The sequence below is a fragment of the Rattus norvegicus genome, chromosome 17 (assembly GCF_036323735.1).
Source record: "Rattus norvegicus strain BN/NHsdMcwi chromosome 17, GRCr8, whole genome shotgun sequence".
Taxonomy (NCBI): Eukaryota; Metazoa; Chordata; class Mammalia; order Rodentia; family Muridae; genus Rattus; species Rattus norvegicus.
In genome coordinates this window covers 59524150-59547908 of record NC_086035.1, presented here as the reverse complement: position 1 = coordinate 59547908, position 23759 = coordinate 59524150, and the positions used below count along the sequence as shown (strand labels likewise).

The 23759-nt window shown below is 42.9% G+C and overlaps 1 protein-coding gene across 1 annotated transcript in view; it reads right to left on the bottom strand.

The window, feature by feature from the left end:
* Positions 1–5163: 5163 nt before the first annotated feature.
* 4921524L21Rikl (RIKEN cDNA 4921524L21 gene like) overlaps positions 5164–23759 on the bottom strand; it is a 39491-nt gene continuing 20895 nt past the window's right edge. The window contains exons 4-9 of the mRNA NM_001170421.1: positions 23270–23369; positions 20759–20970; positions 12156–12366; positions 11808–11920; positions 9395–9524; positions 5164–5528 (exon numbers count right to left, since the gene is read on the bottom strand). Of these exons, the coding sequence (NP_001163892.1) occupies positions 5310–5528; positions 9395–9524; positions 11808–11920; positions 12156–12366; positions 20759–20970; positions 23270–23369 (985 nt within the window). The 3' untranslated portion in view covers positions 5164–5309. The remainder of the gene's footprint in view (positions 5529–9394; positions 9525–11807; positions 11921–12155; positions 12367–20758; positions 20971–23269; positions 23370–23759) is intronic.

The window sequence follows — 23759 nt, the reverse complement described above, 5'->3', positions numbered from 1 at the left end:
CCCATGTCCACTTTGCTACAGGGATCTCCCTCCTGGTGAGCCAGGATGTGGGGAGTTTGACTGCACTTACCTCATACTGTGTCAGGCTGTATAGGGAAGCCACAGGACACCATTCCAGTGGGGTGGGGAAGCACAGTCTGAGGCTTGGGACAGCCATAGTTGGCTCAAGGATCCCCATGCCCAGATACCCAGGCACCTCTAGATACTGCAGAAGAGCTAAGAACAGAGTGAGGGCCTGTGGGACTGGATCTAGCCTGGGTTGAGGGGGAAAAAAAGAAGAGCTCCAACTATTCCCTTGTGGGAGTCTTTGGCTTGGTGGGGCCATCGCTGGAAGCGCAGAGAGTCCTTTTACTGGAGATTAGACAGCAGCTCTGTAGGCAAAGGCCTTCTCCATGGCTCCCTACTGCATATCCCAATGAAAAGAGATAGCCCATGGTTTTAAGGTGTTTATTGTCATGGCAGAAAGTGGATGAGTAAAACCATACCCCATTTCTCAGGGTGGGCCACAGATTAAATACCTTTTGCAGGGATGAGTGTCTGGGAAGGGAAATTCATTGGCCATGCCCTCCAGGCCTCTATGGGCTTACTCACAGCCAACCCATGGACAGTTTGGTGCAGCAACCCGGAACTCTCATTGGGATGAGGTTTTATAGGAAATGGCAAGCTAGGGAGGGCTGAGGGAGGAGTGTCCAGCATGGCCAGCGTCTAATAGGATGACTATTGTATGCTGACAGGTGGGTGGAACCGTATACAATTACAAATGGTCTAAAGTACATCTGAAACAATCAGACTGAACTTGACTAACTGTTGCTAGGAAGTAGCTAGGGAGTAACTGTGGCCAAGGAAAAGCCCTGGGGTCCTTCCTGGTTCTTGGTTGCAGTTGGGTTCAGCTGTGGGTCAAGTTCTCTGGGCCTCTTTTCTTTTCTTTCTTTTTTTTTTCTTTTAAGATGGAGGCTGTTTCCAAGATGGAGTAAGTTTGGCCTCTTACATGACAGGCTTCAAATTGGCAGTTCAGGAGACTAGGCCTAAATCTCTGTTTCCAAGAATGGGGCAAGTCCAGGCAAGTCCAGGCCTCAGAAGCTGTCCCTCCACCTGGCCTGAGACAAGGACAATGGGACAAGAGCAGTTTCCAGACTTCCTCAACAACAGTTTCCAGTCCCCCATTCCACAGCAATGGTTCTGGAATGACCCAACAGATTAAGATAGAGATCACCTACCCCCTCCCCACAATCCCCCTAATGTGCTTTAATTCCTGCCTGTGAGCTCATGTGGGGTCTTCATAGTTGTGTTTATATACTACTTGAGTCCAGGCTATCATTCTTTGGTAATCATGGACCCTTAAATAATAAAGATAGAACCATCATAACAACAGAGTCTCTGATTTCTCTGGTGGGAGCTTTGGGGCATTTTATATTTGTACCCTATTTGATTCCCTGCAGAGGCCACTGATGGTTCTTTCTCTATATGCATGAAGCAGTCCAGATTCAAAACTTTGAAGCACACTTATTGAATCAACTTAAGAAAGGTACATCTCAGCTTCTGTAAGGCAAAAGACACTGTCATTAGGACAAAATGTCAACCAACAGATTGGGAAAAGATCTTTACCAATCCTACATCTGATAGAAGGCTAATATCCAAAATATACAAAGAACTCAAGAAGTGAGACTACAGAGAGCCAAATAATCCTATTTAAAAAATGGAATATAGAGCGAAACAAAACATTCTCAGCTGAGGATTATTGAATGGCCAAAAAGCACCTAAAGAAATGTTGAACATCCTTAGTCATAAGGGAAATGCAAATCAAAACAACCCTGAGATTTCACCTCACACCAGTCAGAATGGCTAAGATCAAAAACTCAGGGGACAACAGATGCTGGCGAGGATGTGGAGAAAGAGGAACACTCCTCCATTGTTGGTGGGATTGCAGACTGGTACAACCACTCTGGAAATCAGTCTGGAGGTTCCTCAGAAAATTAGGCATTCTACTACCTGAGGACCCAGCTATACCTCTCTTGAGCATATACCCGAAAGATGTTCCAACATACAACAGAGACACATGCTCCACTATGTTCATAGCAGCCTTATTTATAATAGCCAGAAGCTGTAAAGAATCCAGATGCCCTTCAACAGAGCAATGGCTTCAAAAAAATGTAGTACATCTACACAATGGAGTACTACTCGGCTATCAAAAACAATGACTTCATGAAATTCGTAGGCAAATGGATTGAACTAGAAAATATCATCCTGAGTGAGGTAACCCAATCACAGAAAAACACATGGTATGCACTCATTGATAAGTGAATATTAGCCCAAAAGTTGGAACTACCTCAGATGCAATCCACAAACCACAGGAAGCTCAAGAAGAAGGATGACCAAAATGCGGATGCTCCCACTCTTTCTTAAAAGGGGGTAAAAATATCCATGGGAGGGGAATATGGAAGCAAAGTTTAGAGCAGTGACTCAAGGAATGGCCATTCAGAATCTGCCCCACATGTGGCCCATATATATATACAGCCACCAAAACTAGATAAGATTGATGAAGCTAAAAAATGCATGCGGAAAGGGACCAGATATAGATCTCTCCTGAGAGACACATCCAGAGTGTGTCCAATACAGAGGTCAATGTTAGCAGCAAACCACTGACTGAGAACAGGACCCCCTTAGGGGGAATTAGTGGAAGGATTGAAAGAGTTGAAGAAGCTTGCAACCCCATAAGAACAATAATGCCAACCAACCAGAGCTTTCAGGGACTAAACCACTACTGAAAGACTATACATGGACTGACTCAGGGCTTCAACTGCATATGTGGCAGAGAATTGTTGGGGCACCAGTGGAAGGGGAAGCCCTTGGTCCTGACAAGGTTGGACCCCCAATGTAGGGGAATATGGGGGGGTGCAATAAAGGGCATGGATGGGGGAATACCCCTATGGGGGAGGGGGAGAGGATGGGGGGGATATGGATAGGAAACCAGGAAAGGGAATAACATTTGAAATGTAAGTAAAGAAATATATGTAATTTTTAAAAAAAGATATAGGGGTTGGGGATTTAGCTCAGTGGTAGAGCACTTGCCTAGCAAGCGCAAGGCCCTGGGTTCGGTCCCCAGCTCAGAAAAAAAAAAGAAATAGTTCAAGAGACAAAAATGATTTAAAAAAAAAGGTACATGGCCCATTTTAGTAAATTACAAAGTTTGTTTTCTTGTGTAATTAATGCCCATTATTGTGACCATACCCAGCAAAGCACAGTTGATTAAACAGGTCACTATTTCAATAATTTTTTAGAAATATTTTTTAAAAATTAAGAATCATACCAGAAAGTTGAAACTCAGAGGAAAAATGTTAAGCCCACTTGGAAATGTCTCTAGCCTCACTCTAGCTGCCATGAATTTGCAGTTGATATCATCTGGGGTTTTCTCTTGGCAGGAATTTTCCACTGAGCCCCAAACTCTTACAAACATTTCTAGTGGAAGAGAGTTGAAGGCAGGGCTCTGTCAGAGCAGTGTAATTTAGAGCCACCCCTCACGGAGGCCTCAAGGTTTGCTACCTTTCTGCTTTGAATAGAGCTGTGAGGTTGTGAGCATCAAAACCTGGGTATCTTATTCTCAGTTTTAAGATAAATGAACATTTTCTTTTTTTTTTTTCTTTTCTTTTTTTTCAGAGCTGGGGACCGAACCCAGGGCCTTGCGGTTGCTAGGCAAGCGCTCTACCACTGAGCTAAATCCCCAACCCCAAATGAACATTTTCTTAACTGCTGCAAATGAAGTTTCTCACTGAGTAATGTTTTAACACAAAAACTTACCAGAACACATTCACTGTGAACTTCTGTAGTTTACAATCATTCTGAAGAGATATATATGTTTCTGAGGGGGGCAGTCCAGAGTGAAAGGAGAGTGGAACATATCAGGAGGAACCCTTGGCCTGTGGAGGGTGTATAGAGACGACCCCTTGGTGTGTCACTGGGAACACTAATCCCTACAGGGCTGAGAAAGGGATGCTGGGGTGCTCAGGCCTAAGCAAGACAAGCATGCTGTTCCCCTTCAAAGCTCGGGGAACACCACAAAACAGAAGGCAGAAAGAAAAGGCAGCCAAAAAGGCTGCCAAATGTCTTCTGGATAGGACAGCCATTGTGGCTGTGGACTTTCAACACCTGCAGATGCTTGCACTGGGTTTGCAGAAGGAGAGTCCCACGGGGCCTCACTGCAAAACAAACACAGAAAGGGGCAAGTAGGGGAGAGAGGAGCTTGATGGGGCAAGAGGGAAATAAGAGAGATAGAGTAACCAGAATGTAGTAATATGCATGGTATCAAGATGTCCAAGGACTAACTCAATAATAACAAAGATATACTTGTACTGAGAAGGTAACTTTCTAAGGTGAAGGTATGCTAATCTGTTTATAGTGTGTATTTCATTACGTATAAATTATTAAAGCATCACTTTAGAAAGCATCTATTTAAATAGAACTAAAAAGGAAAATTTCCAACAATATCTGTATTTATTAAACTAAGCTCCAGGTGTTTTGAAAACTCTCCAAGGAAAATTATTAGTATTAGTTCTCTTTATCTGTTTATCTACTCATAGGCCAGAAGTGTTTGGAACTCAGGAATCATCCTGAACAACAAGAACTTGAGGTCCAGTGTAGTGACTAGTTCTAGGGCTATTTGCACATCCTCACCAAGACAGCGAGGTGGGGCTGCCCTTTCTGTTGACCACACACTCTTGCCCACACTGAACGAGGAATTATTCTAACTACCCTGGAAGTTCTGGTACTTCAGCTCCTCTGTTGGTCCTTCCCTGTATTCCAACAATGCGTTTTGGGAGAGACTCCAAATGGCAGCCCCTCTGCCTACTCCCTCTAGTGGTAACAATGAACATCACAAGAACGTTAGATTGCCCATGCCAGAATGGGCCCACAGTGAGTGTCAGGAGCGCTTGAAGGTTTGGGTTTAAGCTATACTCTTCCCAACAGTTAAACTTTTGATGTTAATATTTATGGGAACTCTACAAATTAAGCTATAATTATTTAACTTATAATAATACAAATCGCTATCTAGAGACGTTCATAAAAAATTAAAGATCAGATCTATTAAATCAACTATGTAAGAATATTAAAGTAGGAAATGCCATATGTCATGAAAAATGGAGGAAGAAACACTGTCCTGGACTAGCATTTTAGAGGACGCTCATTTATCAACATATTTTCCAGATTTACACTGTTCCGTTACTCTAGCGGTTTACAATGATCATGAGCTGGGTTCTCTGCGACTGTGCTTCCGCGGTGAGGCCCAGGGTCCTCCTGCCGTGGCTCCCCTCCATTTACACGGTCTGCTCCAATGACACGCTGTCTATGTGTTCTAACTCTCCTCGGTACAGCTGCTTAATTACGTCCAGCTCTTTTTTAACCAAGCATTCCTGGGTGTTCACTTCGGCGATAGCAGATTCGATCCTTTTCATTTCAAGCTCCATCTGGGTTAGGAAGGAAGCACGTGGAGTCTCGCGAGCACACACTAAGTTGTCTGCAGCTGCCGCTTCTCCCTGAGACAGACGAAAGTGGTGTGTCATTCAAAGTCAGGATCCAAATAAAAAAATAAATCGTAAAATCAAATCAAATCAGGATCCAATGACCTGTGCTGTGTTGAATATGCATTTTGCATCAGTAACTCAGAGAACTATTTAAATGCATTCAAAAAAAGAATTCTGTAGTCTTGAATATATGAAGTCAGTAACAACTCTTATAGTGTTTCTATTCACGGGGACTAGAGAGATGGCTCAGTGGTTAGGGGCATTTGCTGCTGTCCTAGAGGACCATTCAGTCCCCAGCACTTGGTCAAGCAGTTCATAACTCCTGTAAAGTCTGACTCCAGAGGAAACAACACTCCCTTCTGGCCTCAGTGGGCACCATCCCTCACATGCACATACCTACACTCAGACACACACATAAGTTCTTTTTTAACTTTTAATTTTTTTATTGACATTTCTTTTGCATATGTGAGAAGTAGTGTGCTTCTGCCATGGCACATTTGTCTAAATCAAAGGATAACTTATGAGAGTGATTTTCTTTTACCATGTGGGTTGCAGGAATCAAACCCTAATTCCCCAGATCCACTTGTCCTGTGTTTCCATTCAGAAAGCACCAAACTTCCCAGGGATAGCAATTGAACACCGAATAACAAGATGCAATAAGTCTAGGCACAAATCCTCATACCGAGGCTGGATGAAGCAACTCAGTAAAAGGAAAAGGGTCTTAAGAATAAGAGACATCCCACTCCCACTCTTCAGAGTCCCATAAAAATCCCAAGCTAAACAACCATTTCATATTCAGTGGCCCTGGCACAGGCCCATGTTGGTTCTGTGACAGCCACCTCATTTTCTCTAAGCTCTTATGAGCCCTAAGTAGTTAGTTCTGTGGGCCATGTTCTTGTGTTATCTTAACCCATCTGTCCCCTATAATCCTTCCTTTCTTTCCTCACTGCTTAATGTTTGACTGCGGGCCTTTGCATCCTTTCCTATCAGTTGCTAGATGAAGCCTTTTAAAATATAATTGGATAGTGTCCAGTCTATGACTAGAGTAGAATATTAGCAATAATTTCATTGACACTCCCCGTTTGGCCAGTTCTGTTTAGTTCTGCCATAGATCTCTGGACTATCCAACTTCCAGTTCCTGTCCATCCAAACAGTGTCTGCTGTGGTCTCTCTCATACCTTGTGATTGGGCTAGGCCAGGGTTGTAAGTCAATTTTTTTTTCTGGGTGGTGTTCCAGTTTCAGCACTATAAGTCTTGCCTGGTTCTAGGAGATGGCTGGTTCAGGTTCTCCATCCTCCATTACTAGGAATCCTCACTGGTATAACTCTCATAGATTCCTGGAAGTTTTCCCTTTACTAGGGGACCTAATTGCCCCTCAAATGCCCTTCCATTCATCCTTCTGTCCCCTACCTGGTCCCTTTTGGTCACATCTCTACCCACCTTCAGTTCACCAGTTGAATTCTCTTCCAGGAATATCCAGGAGTCACCCCCTACAGTCTTTCTTGTTATTTAGCCTTTCTGGGTCTGACTATTTTTAATAGCTAATACCTACTTATAAGTGAGTACACAGTATGTCTGTCTTTCGGGATCTGGGTTACCTCAGGTCATGCTTTTCTAGTTCCATCAATTTGCCTCCAAATTTTATGACAGCATTTTTTGTTTTAGTTTTTCACACATAAGTTTTAAAAATAAAATACATTTAAAAAAATTATAAACAATTTTAATTTATCCTCGGTGTGTGTACGGTGCATGTGGATCGCTGTGATTTGGAAGCAGCTCATGGCACATGCTAGGAAGCTCTCTCCCGCCCAGCCACAACCTCAGCTCTGGTTTACACTTGTGTGAGCATTCATGTAATATGACAATCTAAAAACGTATAAAAGGTAATCGAAAAATTTAATAGTGAACAGTGTAACTTAAGAACGAGTTACGAGAATGATAGTCCCGAGGCCTAGAAAAACCAGAGGTGATGAGGGTTTCGAGGCCAGTGGAAGTGATCATGAAGTCTGGCAGGGCAGGGACTCGGCTACGGGCAGCCAGGAGTGAAACGAACGTGAGAAGTAAGGGGAGAAGAAGCCTAACGGAGCCAGCACATGCTGACAGTAGCATACACTGGCTCTAAACACTCACTTCCCATCTGCAACCACCACACAAGTAACATCACCACAGAATTCTAAAACATCTTTTGAGATGACGTCAAATCCAGGCTATTGCTGAAAACATGTGGTGTGCCGGACCAGCCTTGACTAGGACCGTGTTAAGACTTCAGAAATGTGTAAACTGGTACCGTAGTTCCCATGAAGTTTTGTAGCCATAAAGTTACAAAAGCTTTAGAGGCATTGCTTGGGTACAGTGCCCTGGACATTCCAAGGCAAGAGGTTTTTTATCTCAGAAAGATTTGCAAAAGTGGATTCTTATAGTGTCACAAATTCCAGTGAAACCCAGAGACCATCTCTTAGGAGAAATGAAGAAACAGCAGAAGAGATTAATCCATGTTCACTTGGATTAATCATAAACAAAGCAGTTTAAAAAATATTTGTGTGACAGGTTAGGAGAATGTAGTGTCTGGGTGACAGCTTTGCCACCTGAGCTTTGAGGTGCCCACACACAGAGAAGTTGTTTTGAAGGGCAGTTCTCTAGGAATCGCATCTGATCTCAGGCACACTGGGACCTGATACTGCTGATACGACCTGGTGTTTCAAGTTTGCTTCAAGTTAGCACAAAGTCTGACAACTGAACAGTAGCAGGTACTGGCACTTTCGAGAAGGAGACGTAAGCTGTTGCACACAAAGAACAGAGTGTGCTAGCTTTGGGCAGGCCATCCCACAGAGAAGGGTGACAGAGTCTGATAAAGGGATTACATGCAACTTCCAACATAAGTTAGAAAACTGTCCCAGAATGCTGCCCCGGGGCACCACGCTACCGTGTGAGGTCACTAAGCCACAGAGCTACACCAGGGGTTCCAGTGTGGGGTGGGGAAAGGGTTCCAACTGCCACCTCAAGTGACATTCCAGCAGACCAAGTCTTCCAGTACACGAGTCGGAGCTGCCTCCCCAGCCGAGGAGAGCAGCAAGCAGCATCCACAGCAGCTAGAGATCACCCCGTACCCCAGGCATCAAGCTGCCCCACCTCAGCTGAGAGGCATAACAGATAAGCTGTCTCCAAAGTTTCCCCAAACCACAGACTCAGAAAGGAAATAAATCTCTGAAGCCATTAAACTGAGTGATCTAAGAGGAAAGGGGGAAAGATTGGTTTGTAAAAGTCTCAGTAAGAGAGCTACTTAACCAACCACGGAAGTTGGTGATCCTGGGACACAACGGGAGGGTGCTGACTGAACACCATCAGAAGGGCTGATGAGAATCCACAAAGTACCCTACGGCTACATGGAAGGTTATGCACAGCACCCTGCTACTGTAAATTCTTTTTTTTTTTTTTTTGGTTCTTTTTTTCAGAGCTGGGGACCGAACCCAGGGCCTTGCGCTTCCTAGGCAAGCGGTCTCCCACTGAGCTAAATCCCCAACCCCATTACTGTAAATTCTTACAGTGAGGCCAATGTGTCCAGATTTTCCCCTCAAATTGGGGAATATGAAAAAGGGAGAAGGTGAGGATAGTGTGATTATGCATGTACCAACAGCGACTAGATTCTGTAATTTGTGTGGTTTCACTCATGGCGTGTTGGCTATAAGCCAGTGATTTCCTACTGGCAAATCTGAGCACTGTCATGGTGTGTGCTGTTTACATCTATCCGTAAGTCACTTTTAAGATGAGGAAATCAATCCCATATTTCCTTGATGTCATGTTCAATCTCCATGGGCTGTTGGAAGTTTGCAGAAATTTATTTCTCCCAAGGTTAAGTGATTTTGATCCCACTTGATCACCTCGAGTCTTAGCATGGCAACTGGAACACCCATTTTGGCTCGGCTGACTTTTGAAACCTCATGAAAACTATGTCCTCGGCCTTCATGCCCATGTCCTTCCCGGGGGGCCATGTTAAAGATCTTCTTCATTCTGCAAAAAAGCAAAGGGTTTCTGTTGTTGTTGTTGTTGTTGGTGGTGGTGGTGGTGGTGGTGGTGGAGCTTTTTAAGATTAGTATACCCTATCATATGTAGGAAACATCTGTACATCATAATCCTGTCTCACAGTAACTTTATGTGAAACCACTAGGCTTATATTATAGTCATAGATAACTGATGTCTTAGGATTGCTACTGATGTAATGAAACACTATGAACAAAAGCAACTCGGGGAGGAAAGGATTAATTTTGCATGTGTATCCTGAATCACTGTCCATCAGGGAAGACAAGACAGGAACTCAAACAGGGCAGGAACCTGGAGGCAGAAGCTGATGAAGAGGCCATGAGCAGGTTCTCTTACTGGCTTGCTCCTCCCGGCTTGCTCAGTCTGCTTTCTATAGAACACAGGATTACCAGCTCAAGGATGGCACCACCCACAATGACCTGGGTCCTCTCTCATCAATCACTAATTAAGAAAATGCCCTGCAGGCTTATCTGCTACAACTGGATCTTATAATAGCATTTTTTTTTCAATTGAGCTTCAATCCTCTTAGCTTGTGTAAGGTTCATGTATGAAGACTAGCCAGAACAATTGATATGCATGGCAGACAAATGGTTGATATTATAACTATATATGAAATTCTATAATGATTAGTATCAATTTCAGCATGTTAACATATACTTTAACTTAATATTAAATATTAGCTATAATCCAGAAGTTAGTAGCCGAGGCAAAGAAGCTAGGAATAGTTCTATATAATGTTTTCAAAATATCTATAAAACTATGCCTTGGTAACTACAGAATACATTCTAGCAAAAGAAGACAATATACATGAAAACACATCAGGGAGATTAGAAGACGCAGCTCGGTGCTAGAAGCCAGGTTTATAAGCCACATTCTGATCACAGTGCCAGCACAAAACACAGGCCTCAAGAACATTCATAGTTGAAAACAAATAGAAAAAGTCTTTGAAATTGCTATAGAGAGGGAAAGTAAGACAAAAAAAAAAAAGGTTTGAGAGGAAGGAAACCCACAAAGAATAAGTGAAGAATCATGGCCATTTTTTAAAAATCCATGTCTTTACTTACACAATAGTGACTAATGCATGAAATAAAGACCATGCACAAGAGGTTAAGTGGGAGGAGACCATTGATTACACTCAGCAAATAAACCAAGCATTCAGCAAATAAATATAACAACGGCCATGTGGGGGTCTGCAAAGCCCATGCCAGACCCAGGCTGTTCGTCTGTCTTTCCCTCCCTCTCTCTCTCCCTTCCTCCTCCCCTCTGCCTTCAGATCAATATGAAGCTCTTAGCTGATGCTCCAGCAGCATAATAATAATGGACTGAGACAATAAGGAAGCCCCAATGAAATGCTTCCCTTGTACGTGATGCCTCCTCACAGCAATAGAACAGCAACCAAGACAGAACTAACAGAGAGATTTCAAAGAAATGCAAATGGCTGAGAACTATCTCTTACATGTTAAGTATCCTTAGCTATCAGGGAAATACACATCAAAACTACTGCGAGATTTCATCTTACGTAGGTCAGAATAGCTAACATTTTTTAAAAGGCAAAAAGGTAATAAATTCTGGCATGGATGTGAGGAAGAAACCACTCCTTCACTGCTGGTGAGAGTGCAAACTTGTACAAACTTGTACAGCACTAAGGAAATCAAGATGGACATCAGATCCAAAACATTGGAACTAGAATATGCTCCAGCTACACATAGTCCCCAAAGACCCTATATCCTAGAACAGACACACATGCTCACCCATGTGCATTTCTGCTCTAAACACAACAGCTAGAGCATAGAAAGGGCCTACATACCCATCAAGTGGTCACTTGGATAAGAAAAATGTGCTACCTATTCACAATGGAATTTGATATAAAAAAATGAATGTTTAAGAAAAGGAATGAAATTGGAAATAATAATTCTGAATGAAGTGACCCAGACCCAGAAATACCAGTGTTGCCTGCTCTCCCTCTAGCTAGCTTTGACTCTGTACATACACATGTTTAAATGGGAGTAAACATGGATGATAAAATGTATGGAAATAAAAATTCAAGGTAGATGAAGAAGAGAGCAATTGGCATTATTCTTACTGTTTTAAAAATGATTGAAGAGTAACTGTAATATTTTGACAACCAAAATTGTTCAGGATGCACTTTGAGTGTCTAAAGTCCATATGACAATACGCACTTTCGGTGTGAGTTTGTGTTTAGGATTTCATTCAATTCTAATTAAGCCAAATAATGGTTAAATAAAGACTTACTTGGCAAGCTCTTTTTGTAGCTCTTTAGTCCTCCTGGTTTCTTGATGCAAAGCACAGAGTAAAGAACGCACTGAGCTTATCAGTTTATGCCTCACTTTCTCCGTATCTTCAGACTTCAGGAAGAAGTTAGTAGAAGGTTACTTTTTCAAGCAAAAACACTTGCACATCTTTCTTAAAATACTTTAGGATTCATGTTTTTACTGTTTTTAATTCTCTTTTCCTTATGTGCATTACTGTGACCTTCTACCAAAGCATAAGTCAACGAAGTAACTCAGGAGTTCACCCAAATTAAGCACTGAGTAATATCAAGAAGTTAAAACCCAAAGAAAATATGATTATACAACTCACGCAGCCCCTAGCATTTTCCATGAATTCACAGCTAGCTCCTGGGCATTGGGAGGGCTGGGGCACATTTCCTTGTGGCTCCATGCTGCTGCCTGTTAGATATGGCACTTGAGGGCACTCGGGGTGGGGCCCTACAAGAGCCACCATTGAAGATGTCTTCCACCGCATCTCCCCCTCATGATTTGAACATGACTGCTCTGGACACTTGCAAGTCCTGCACAGATGGAAAAAAGTTAATGTGGAGTATATCTCCTGTTCCCCAAAATGACTACAGGATTCCTGCATGACTTGCATCTCAGAGAATGGTGGTACCAGAGTAAAATGGTGCATTAACTCTGAAGCTGTCACAGGATTCAGACGGCACACAATTATAGGCTTAGGGTCAGTCTCAAGACACACAGCAAGGTATGGAAGCATATGTCCATAATGCTAGCACATACAAAGCTGAAGCAGGAGGATTGTGAGTTTAAGGCCAGACTGTGAGTTCTAGCCCAGCCTCATCTACAGAGTGAACCTTGTCTCAAAAGACAACAATGGAAACTTTGAACCATCGAACAGTATAGGACAGATTAACAATATGTGGCTTAACAGGTAAAGCTATGGCCTGTGGAAGGAATCTGCTTTGATTTTTTTAATGTGCCTGTAAAGATTTACATTTTTAAAGGGTTACTCTGGAAGATAAAGGCATACTTGATAATTATAATAATCCTATTGCATATGAACATATTCAAATATCATGCTGTACTACTAAATACATACAATCAGTAAAAGTTAAGACTACCTGAGCCAGAAGTGGTGGTACATGCTTTTATTCCCAATACTTGGGAGGCAGAGGCAGAAGGATCCAGAGAGTTCTAGGCCAGCCTGGTCTTTCTTGATCAAACCATTTAAAGCAGAAAGTCCACCCACCCACTCTAAATGTAGGTGGAACTTTCTGATGCAGCCCAGACTGTAGGACATGGAAGACAGAAACTTCTCTTTTTGCCTGCTTTCCCTCACTCTTGCTGGCAAATTCATCTAACTTGTTGCAGCAACTCTTCATCAATATTAGAACCAATTTCTTCAGGCTTCCAACATAGACTAAAGGCCAGCAGCTCTCCAGGAATCCTCAAGTGCCAGACTCAGGCTGCTAAGCCATCCAGTCTCATGGACTGAGCAGATATCGGATTCTCAGCCTCTCCAATACAAGACTGCTATTACTGAACTATGCAGACTACAGCTTGTAGACCAATCTATTAAATCGTGTGTGTGTGTGTGTGTGTGTGTGTGTGTGAACACATGCCCTCTGTGTGTGTGAATGTGATTGTGCATGCACGTTCATGTGCATATATATTCACTCAGTTGTATTCCTTTAAAGAACTCTGACTAATACACTTGTATTTAGCAAAATGCTTTAATGATTAAAAGAAAAAATCTTGAAGACTTCCAGGTAAGATAGAAGACAAGAATCTACACAGGAACAATTGTCTGATGATGATTTTGGAAAACACAGTGAAAGGGAGTTTCCTATCACTCCACAAGTTACTTTTCCATCTTGGCCCCAACAAACCCTTCTATCCCCTGGGCCCTAAACTTGCCCTCCCACTGGACTGCTCTTACCACTATAAGTGTGATCAATGAGTCCAGATTCCTACCAGGAAACTTAAATGGATATTCGACTAGGAATACCACAGTAGGATTCCTGCTGTCAGGGACACCATCAGCACCACAGAGCTCTACACAGTGCTTTGGGTACCAGATAGCCAGGCAGGCCTGTGGGCATGCAGCATTGGTGGCTGAGTGGAGTCTGCCTCAACTATCCACAGTCCATAGGGCAATCAAGAAAACCCCACATACAAGAACAAGAACTGGGATCCCACAAGAGAACAGGACTGGGAAAAAGCCCAGTCCAGGACCAGACAGAAAACACAGTGAAGCAGCAGGTTCACCAAGGAGAGGAAAACTATTCAGGCTTCTGATTCCCTTTCCTCGTGTCTCCGCCCAGCTCTCCTTCCTCAGCACAGCTCTTGTTACCCTCTTAGCTGCCAGGGGCCCAGATATCTCATGTCTCCACTCAGCTCTCCGCCCTCCCCTACAGCCATGTCTTACCAGGATGGTACAGTCGGTTGTAGCAAGCAAACACTGTCCTCTCCTGTTCATGTCTCCTGACCCTCTGTGTATGCATATGCTCATGTGCTCATGTGTGTATGTGTGTATGTTTATGTGTGTGTGTGTGTGTGTGTGTGTGTGTGTTCTTTTTCATTTTTTCCTTTACTCTTTTTCTATGCCTTTTCTTCTTACTCCCAAAGTTTAGAGGCTGACCTGGTTTATACTATGCCTTTATTACATTATTTTAAATTGTAATTTATTATACTTTTTACTTTATTCCTGTATCATAGTATATAGAGAGGGTACATTCTTTACCCTCTTGGTATAGTCTTCAGTTAACTCTATATTCAGCCCACTTTCCCTCTGCCTTGATTACTCCCATTCCTCTCTGCATCCTCTCCTCTACTTCCTATCTAACTTGACCTGAGACCAGTCACTGCAGTCACTGTGACATTGTCCACCTTTTCTTCCGTCTTCCTTTTAATTAATTCTAACACATTAACATACACTGGCTTATCTGTGTCCCTTTGCTCCCTAAACCAATCAAGACTTAACAAGAAAATATCATCCTGAATGAGGTAACCCAATCACAGAAAAACGCACGTGGTATGCACTCATTGATAAGTGGATATTAGCCCAAAAGCTTGAATTACCCAAGATACAATCCACAGACCACAGGAAGCTCAAGAAGAAGGATGACCAAAATGTGGATGCTCCCAGTCCTTCTTAAAAGGGGGAACAAAAATATCCATAGGAGGGGATATGGAAGCAAAGCTTAGAGCAGAGGCTGAAGGAATGGCCATTCAGAGTCTGCCCCACATGTGGCCCATAAATATACAGTCACCAAAACTAGATAAGATTGATGAAGCTAAAAAGTGCATGCTGAAAGGGACCAGATTTAGACCTCTCCTGAGAGACACATCCAGATCATGTCCAATACAGAGGTCAATGCTAGCAGCAAACCACTGAACTGAGAACAGGACCCCCTTTGAGGGAATTAGAGGAAGGATTGAAAGAGCTGAAGGGGCTTACAACCCCCATAAGAACAACAATGCTTACCAACCAGAGCTTCCAGGGACTAAACCACTATCCAAACACTATACATGGACTGACCCAGGGCTCCAACTGCATATGTAGCAGAGAATAACCTTGTTGGGGCACCAGGGGAAGGGGAAGCCCTTGGTCCTGCCAAGGTTAGACCCCCAGTGCAGGGGAATGTCGGGGGGAGCGGTAAAGAGGTGAATAGGGGGAATACCCGTATGGGAGATTGGGAGGGGGTAAGGGGGGGCTTATGAACAGGAAACCGGGAAAGGGAATAACATTTGAAATGTATATAAAGAAATATATCTAATAAAAAAATAAAATAAAAAAAGACTTAACAAGTATCTGTTTTTGTAGTCTCGTGCAGAGGGGGCTAACACCTGGATAGTGACTATGGCTGCACAAAATACTCAACCACCAACCTCATAAACAAATACAGCTGTACCACAACCTAGATTCTCCTGAACACTGCAGACAAATCCACTGAAAGAGGAGAGGCATTAAAAGCCAGAAACTGGAAAGAACCCAGATGTCCCTCAACAGAGGAATGGATACAAAAAAAGTGGTACATTTACACAATGGAGTATTACTCAGCTATTAAAAACAATGACTTCATGAAATTCTTAGGCAAATGAATGGAAATAGTAAATATCATCCTGAGTGAGGTAACCCAACCACAAAAAAAACCACACTGATAAGTAGATATTAGCCCAAAAGCTCAAATTACCCAAGATATAATCCACAGACAACATGAAGTTCAAGAAGAAGGATGACCAAAGTGAGGATGCTTCAGTCCTTCTTAGACGAGGGAATAAAATATTAATGGGAGGAAACACAGAGACAAAATTTGGAGCAGAGACTGAAGGAAAGGCCATCTAGAGACTGCCCTACCTGGGGATCCAGCCCATATACATACAGCCACCAAATCCATATTGCTGATGCCAAGAAGTGCATTCTGGCAGGAACCTGATATAGCTATTTCCTGAGAGGCTCTGTCAGAGCATGACAAATACAGAGGCAGATGCTCACAGCCAACCATTGAACTGAGAACACGGTCCCCATTAGAGGAGTTAGAGAAAAGTTTGAAGGAGCTGAATGGGCTTGCAACCCCCTAAGAACAACAATATCAACCAACCAGAGCTCCCAGGGACTAAACCACCATCCAAAGCATACACATGGACAGACTCCTGGCTCCAGCTGCATATGTAGCAGAGGATGACCTTGTTGGGCACCAATGGGAGGAGAAGCCCTTGCTCCTGCCAAGGCTGGACCATCCAGTGTAAGGGAATGTCAGGGAGGGAAGGTAGGAAGGAGTGGGTGGATGGATGGGGAAGCACCCTCATAGAAGAAGGGGGAGGAGGAATAGGACTGGGGGTTTATGTATGGGAAACCCGGAAAGGGGACATTTGAAATGTAAATAAAAAATATCCAATGAAAAAGAAATATAATTCATGGAAACTTTTGTCAAATAATTTCATCAAACTAAATGAAGTGATACCCATCTCTATATCTTTATGGTACCTCATTTGAAATACATTCTCAGAAACTTTGAATTGTGTATTGTATTTGCTGGATTGAATGTGATATACAATTTATTTCAGTAGAAGAAAATGTTACTTCTCCAGTTTAATGGATTTTATACTCCCAGCCCACGTGTGTCTCTTCGATGCACACCACATCTGGCAGTGGCCACTGTCAAGCACGCTGCCTGGAGGGGAATTGCTTTACAATCCAAAAGTATGTGGAACTCGTGCTTGCCTCTCTCTGTCCTTAGATTACTTTACTTTGCATGGTGCTCTTTAAATCTTCAGTTCTATCCATAATCTTCAATTCTATTCTGCTGTTGAAATTCCCATTTTCAAGATAAGCACATTACAATTCTCATTTTCTTTGCCAGTAATCTGTTGGCAGACACTTAACTTGGTTACTGTGTGTAATGCTCCAATGTACATCAGACTACAGATGCATTTTGGGAAAATTATCTCAGATATGTTTGTTAGTTTGCTGTGATGGTTTGTATGTGCTTGGGCCAAGAAGTGGCATTATTAGGAGGTATGGTCTTATTGGAGTAGATGTGTCATTGTGGGCGTGGGCTTTAATACCCAAGCCCTAGCTTCCTGCCTGAATGCTGCCATGTTCCTGCCTTGATGATAATGGACTGAACCTCTGAACCTGTAAGCCAGCCCCAATGAAATGGTGCTCTTATGAGAGTTGCCTTGGTCATGGTGTCTGTTCACAGCAGCAAAACCCTAACTAAGACATATGCACAGGATAAATTTCTAGGTCTAATTATTTCTTTTAATGCCAGTTCCTTCCTATTCTGTTGCCATCTCAACCCTATAAGGCTGTTGAGCCAAAAGAGTTCATACGCCACAAAATTCAGACCCAGTTACACTGCTTGGACAAAATGCAAACACAACGTTGAGTCCAAACATGAGAAGTGACTTCTGGCCTCCTGAACATTAGTGATGGTTTAAATAGTAATATTAACCTTGAAAATAATTTAATAAATGATATTGAGGAACTGTTTCCAACTGTCCTGCTTAAGTTTCTGTTGCTGTGGTGATCACTATAATAACCAAAAGCTACCTTGGGAGAACGGGGTGTATTCGCCTTATGTATCCCAAGTAATGATCCACCCCTGAGGGAAGTCAGAGCAGGAATTCAAGGCAGGAACTTGGAGGCTGGAATGGATGCTGAGGCCATGGAGGAGTGTTCCTACTGCCTTGCTCCTCATGGCTTGCTCAGCCTGTTTTCTTATACAACTCAGAACCGCCTGCCCAGGGGTAGCATTGCTCCCAATGGGCTGGCCTTTACCGCATCAATCATCAATCAAGAAAATGCCCCACAGACTTGCCTACAGCCAATCCAGCGGAGGCATTTTCTCAGTTGTGATTCGTTTCCCCCACATGACTCTAGCTTGTGCCAAGTAGACAAACCACTGACAAGCCCACCAACTAAAAGAGCCAAACTTTACTCAGGAAGCATGAAATAAGCCACACACGAAGGCCATTCTCACACACTCAACTTCTTCTAAAACACTGTAAGAGAGGAAGTGAAAAATACAAATTAAAAAAACAAGAAATGAGCAGATCCCAGGGCAAAAACACAAATAACACAAGAAACCAAGACGACTCATTTCTTCCAAACATTACCAGTCTTGGGCTGCAAACATGGCTCAGAGACTAAAAGCACATTTTGCATATGTAAATCAATAAAATGCAATTTGCCGCATAAGTATATCCACGGGCAGAAACTATGTGATCATCTTATTAAAGTTCTTTCACAAAACCTAAGATCTGTTTATGATAAAAATCCTTGATCGGTTATGGGTGAAGAAAACATATGCAAGGAGAATAAAGGCCAAGTGTGGCAAATCAGGAGTCACAATCCTGGTGAGGGGACAAAAGCATGAAGGACTCCCACCAAGATCAAAACGAGACAAGGCCGTGGGTGTCTGCTTTGGTCTCTTCTGTTTAATAGGGCTTGAAATCTTAGCTGGAGCAACAGACACGAGGAGGAAATAAGAGGAACACACACAGGAAAGGAAGCTGTCAAGGTATTGCTGTTTGCAGATGATATAATCCTACACGTGGCAGCCCCCAAAGACTCCTCCAGGGAACGTCTCAAGCTAATGATCACTTTCAGCTATGCGGCATGTTCTAAAAATAACATCAGTAGTTGTCCCACACCCTGAAGCCAAAAAGACTGGGAAAGAAATCAAGAATCCCATTCACACTAGTACTGAGAAATCAAGTTGTTACTGACCAGGAAGCTTCCTCCCCCTGGCTAGCTTTCATGGACCCACACAGGTTGAATGGGAAGAAAAGCCATCAACTGCCTTACCCAGCTCTGAATCCTGCAAGCTACAGTAATGACCAGCATGGAGGGTAGCCAACCAACCTTCTGACTGGATATAGGTATATTTCACAAGAGGAAACACATGTGAGGTATTATGAATAAAGTCAAGAACCAATGGTTAGAGAGCTCATTGGCCCCAAGGGGTGAAACCCCTATTATTATTTTGCTAAATGAACATGGTATCAAGTTGCCCTCTAAATTAGTAAAGATTAGTGCAACTCTCAGACCTCATTGGAGAAAGTTCTATGTGGTTAATGCAGACATTCCCAACTGGCTAATGTGGTAGAGACTATAAGCCAATGGAGTGCTAAGCCACAAATGGGACTCCTTTTATCAACCCCTACCCACGAGCCTCAAAGAACATTACAGAACACATGGCACAAGAGTCAAAGGAGGATGGAGACTAAGGAAAGCTATCTCCTAGGCACGACAGGATTGCTGTCATCCTGAACTCACGGTGACATGCACAGGACCAAGCCAGTCAGCATCCTAGCATGAACTGGGGAGAGGGTCTCAAGCTCCCACACCAGAGGAGCTTTTGACAGTTATGGCTTCTGAGGGAGAATCGGTTCTCTTTAAGGCTGTCCCTTAAAGGTCCCTATCGTGGATGACCCCAAACCCAAGGGTATTTGGGCAGCAAAAATTTTACTCATTAGGTTAGAATTTAAAAACGAAAAAAAAAAAAAAAAAAAGGACACGAATTTGGTGGCAGGGTAAAGGTGGGCAGTTAGTGATGGAAGTTGAATACGATCAAAATACTTTGCATTTATGAATGAAATTCTCAACGGCTTAATGAAAATATGTTTTTTAAAAATCCCTCAAAGACACCCACAAGCATTTGCTTCTGCTATCTGTACATTCGTTGCACCGAAGTGAAAGAAACTGAGCCTTTATCCCTGAGGAGTTCTGGGTCAGGGAGGCCAAGATGGAGAGAGGACGAGAAACTGAAACAAGCAGCCCAGGCAATTAGTTCAGCACATCCTTGCCGAGGCACCGAGGAGGTGAAGCTGACCTTTCTGCCACACACTCTTAGCCCAACTGAACAAGGAATTGCTGTAACCAGCTGAGACTTCTGCTTCCTTCGGCTCAAAGTTGGTCTTTTCCTGTATCCCAAAAATGCGAGGAGAGAGAAACACTGAAGGGCAGTGACTCTGCTGCACCCTCTAGTGGTGACACTGAATACCACGGGAACGTTCAATGCAGAGGTTATAGTCTTCCAAAAATAGTAAAGCTTTTAATATTTATTTTATGTAAACAATCGAGTTATAGTAAAACTATGTTAACTAAAGAGTTTCATAAACACCTAAAAAATCAATAGATTAAATCAACTAGGTGAGAATACTGAGTTGGAAATAGACATACTGCAAGAATGGAGGAGTAAAAAGTGTCCCGAATTAACATTTCAAAGAAGTGCTTTAGCGTAACCTCCCAGAATTACAAAGTCCACTTAGCTCTCATAATCTATAGATCCAGGGACGCTGCTCACTGAGAAGTATCCTTTAGTGACAGGCACTGAGCTTAGTTTAGTCTCAGCACCTCTCTCCTCTCCCGTCCCCTCCCCTCCCCTCCCCTCTCCTCCCCTCCTCCCCCCGCCCCCTCCCCCGTCTCTCCCTCACCTATTTTGAAGACGTGAGAGTAAGGCATTATTGCTTCTTAGTTCTTGTAGATAGAGTTCCTTGTATTTTTGAACTTCCGTTTTACAAGAGTCCTCTTGCATTCTCATTTTCGTGAGCTCAGATGTGAGCTCCATCAACTCCATCTGACTCCAGGGTGCAGCAACAGCCTCCTCCCTCGGCTCCACCGGGTCTCCTTCCGGTGCCGCTTCCACCTAAAACAAATTACAAAGGTGGACTTTTACAAATCAGAACGTAAGTAACTTCTGTGAACCTGAAATTTTGCAGTTTTCACCCACAGCTCAGCAACTGTAAGTATACCGGAAATGGAATATACATTTTGAAAAGGGAAATTGTGAGGAAATAATGTGACTTAGGAAAGGGAAGTAAGGAGGCCCAGGAAGGGCACTGGTGTTTGAAGAATTAGCAACAATGGATAAAAACATATGTACATAAAAATGTCACATTCTTTCTCTGCATGCTGGTAAAATACAATTCAATTAAGAAAAACAGAACTGGAGTTCAAAATATTTTTCTTCAGTATCTACTAAATATGGCTCATAGGGACTTGTGATTCACCCTATGCATGTATGTGTGTACATGTGTGTGCATGTACATGTGTGTGAGCATGTATGTGTGTGTGCCTGTACATGTGTGTGTGCACACCCCTGTATGTGTATGTTTGTGAGAATGTGTGGTTTCTGTGGGCGTGGAGTGCTGTGTTTTGAAAGCCCACCTTGGCACAATCTAGGCAAACTGTGTCACATCCTCAGCCATGAATGGCCTTGTGTAATTTCATAAATTCATCATTCCCAAAATAATAAAATCAATTCAGAAATTTTAATCACAAATACTGTAACCCAAAAGGAGCTAAGTAAGAAGTTCTGGAGGGTGTGTTGTCACTGTCTTTAGTCTTGAACCCACTCAGACGGCCCTGGTTAATTTCACTGGGTCACACAAATGAAGAGACAAGTGTGAGAAGGAGATTTGTGAGGAGGAAGGGGAGTGAAGAAGGGTGGGAGAGGGTGGGAGTGGTGAGCATGCAGTGGATTCAGGTGAGAAATTATAAGATCATTTTTAAAAATTAAAAAATAAACTAAATATGATATTCCTTGGGAACAACAAAAGTTGGAAGCCATGGGGGCTTCAAAGGGTAGTACTGGACACCTGTGGAGGCTCCAAGACATTGGCAGTTAGGGCTGGGAGGCTGGTGAAGTCTGATGAAGAAGGGACTTTACAACACAATGCTGAGGGCAAATCAACGTGCAAGCTGAGCTGAAGAAAGATGCTTCACCGAAAATAGCCTGGGCTCTATGAGTAAAAAGAGCAACCACTTCATTGGTCCAATTTGGGGCTCAAAACGCAACAGGGGTCAGCTTCCAGGAAAGAGAACATGGACGCTGCTCTGTGGGTGTGCAGATACACAACTTTCATTCTACAGCGATAGATTTCCATCCCAGAGGCATATCCACCTTTCAGGGGCATGGACTGCCGCATGGTTGGGAAGCTCAGACACTGACGACAGTCAATGGTAGGATTCCTAGGGTACTCTGCAAGGTCCATGACAGCTCAGAAGCCACATCTTTTTTTATTTTTTCAGACATAACTTTTCTTTTTAAAACCCAAAGGGGTGGGTGGTGCAGGGCAATTCTCTGGCACGAATCAAAAGCTTCTGTAAGACTTAGTATCTATTCTTGATGACGAGTAGAAATTGTAAGTTATCTTTCCCCAAAAGTTGTCACAGTTAGTTTTAGTTGCCACTTTGACACATCTGGGAAGAGGAAATCTCAAACGAGGAAGTTCAGTCAGGTTGGCTTGGGGGCATGTATGTGGGACATTTTCTTGACTACTGACTGACATAGGTGGGCCCATCCAACTGAGGGCACAGAAATCCTAGGCACGGGGCCTCGGCTGCATACAAAGCATAGCAGAGCAAGCCATGGGGAACAAGCTATGTGCTTCAGTTCCTGCCTTCAGTTCCTGCCTTCAGTTCCTGTCCTGACCTTCCTCAGCACCTGAGTATGACTGGGGAGATCTAAGGTGAAATAACATTCTTCTCCCCAAGTGAGCAGCAACAGAAAGCAAAACGAGTACAGAAGCTAACGTTAAGAAACTGGCAATAAGACAAGGTCAGAATTCTTCATCTAACTAGCACTGAATGTAAGAGTTATCTTAAACTTTTATGAGAGACCCAGAGATCCAAAGCAGCACAACTGACAGCAACCAAACTGTGGGAAGCATTGAGTGTGCCCATCAATGGATGCCTATATAAAACAGGACCATCAATGTTTCTCATTAAAAATTCTACCGAAATTTCTTTTATCTATTCCGTCAATTTCTGTAAAGCCAGAGGACTTTCACCTCTACTAATAAATAGTAGCAATGTGATTAAAACAAACACTTTTGTCAATGAGCCTTTTCATTCTGGGTAACATGGTCCAGTGGAGTACTACTAGAGAAAGAACAACAACTCTTCCATATTGACGGCATTAATGAGAAACCTATTAAACTTACCACGTCGTTTCCTGTGTTTAACAGTTTTTCACCAAGCGCTTCCATTTCTCTCGCTTGTTTTTCAATTGTGACGACTAAGTTGGAATTTTCAAGTTCGAGCCTAAGTATTTTAAAGGAATGATTCTCATGAGTGAATTTTTTAAATACCACGTGATTTCTAAATAACCATCTAAAAGGCAATTTGGCAAATTCTTTGGAAAACAAGCTACTCAAGAGATCTATCATTTTTCTAGCTGTGTTATGTGGTTAGTTGTGACGTGTAGGGACTGCGTGAATAACTACTTTCTCCTTTTATTTTTGTGGTGCACGGGGATGAAACCAGGGCCTTACATAGGCAAACATACACTCCAGCACTGAGTTAATCCCCTGCCCCATGCAGCTGTGCAATCATGTGAAGTGACTGGGAGCAGAAATGTTACCCTGGCCTTACACACGTGCATCCCACTGCTCTGCCTGCATCGGAACACAGCAGCTACCTCTGCACGTTGCA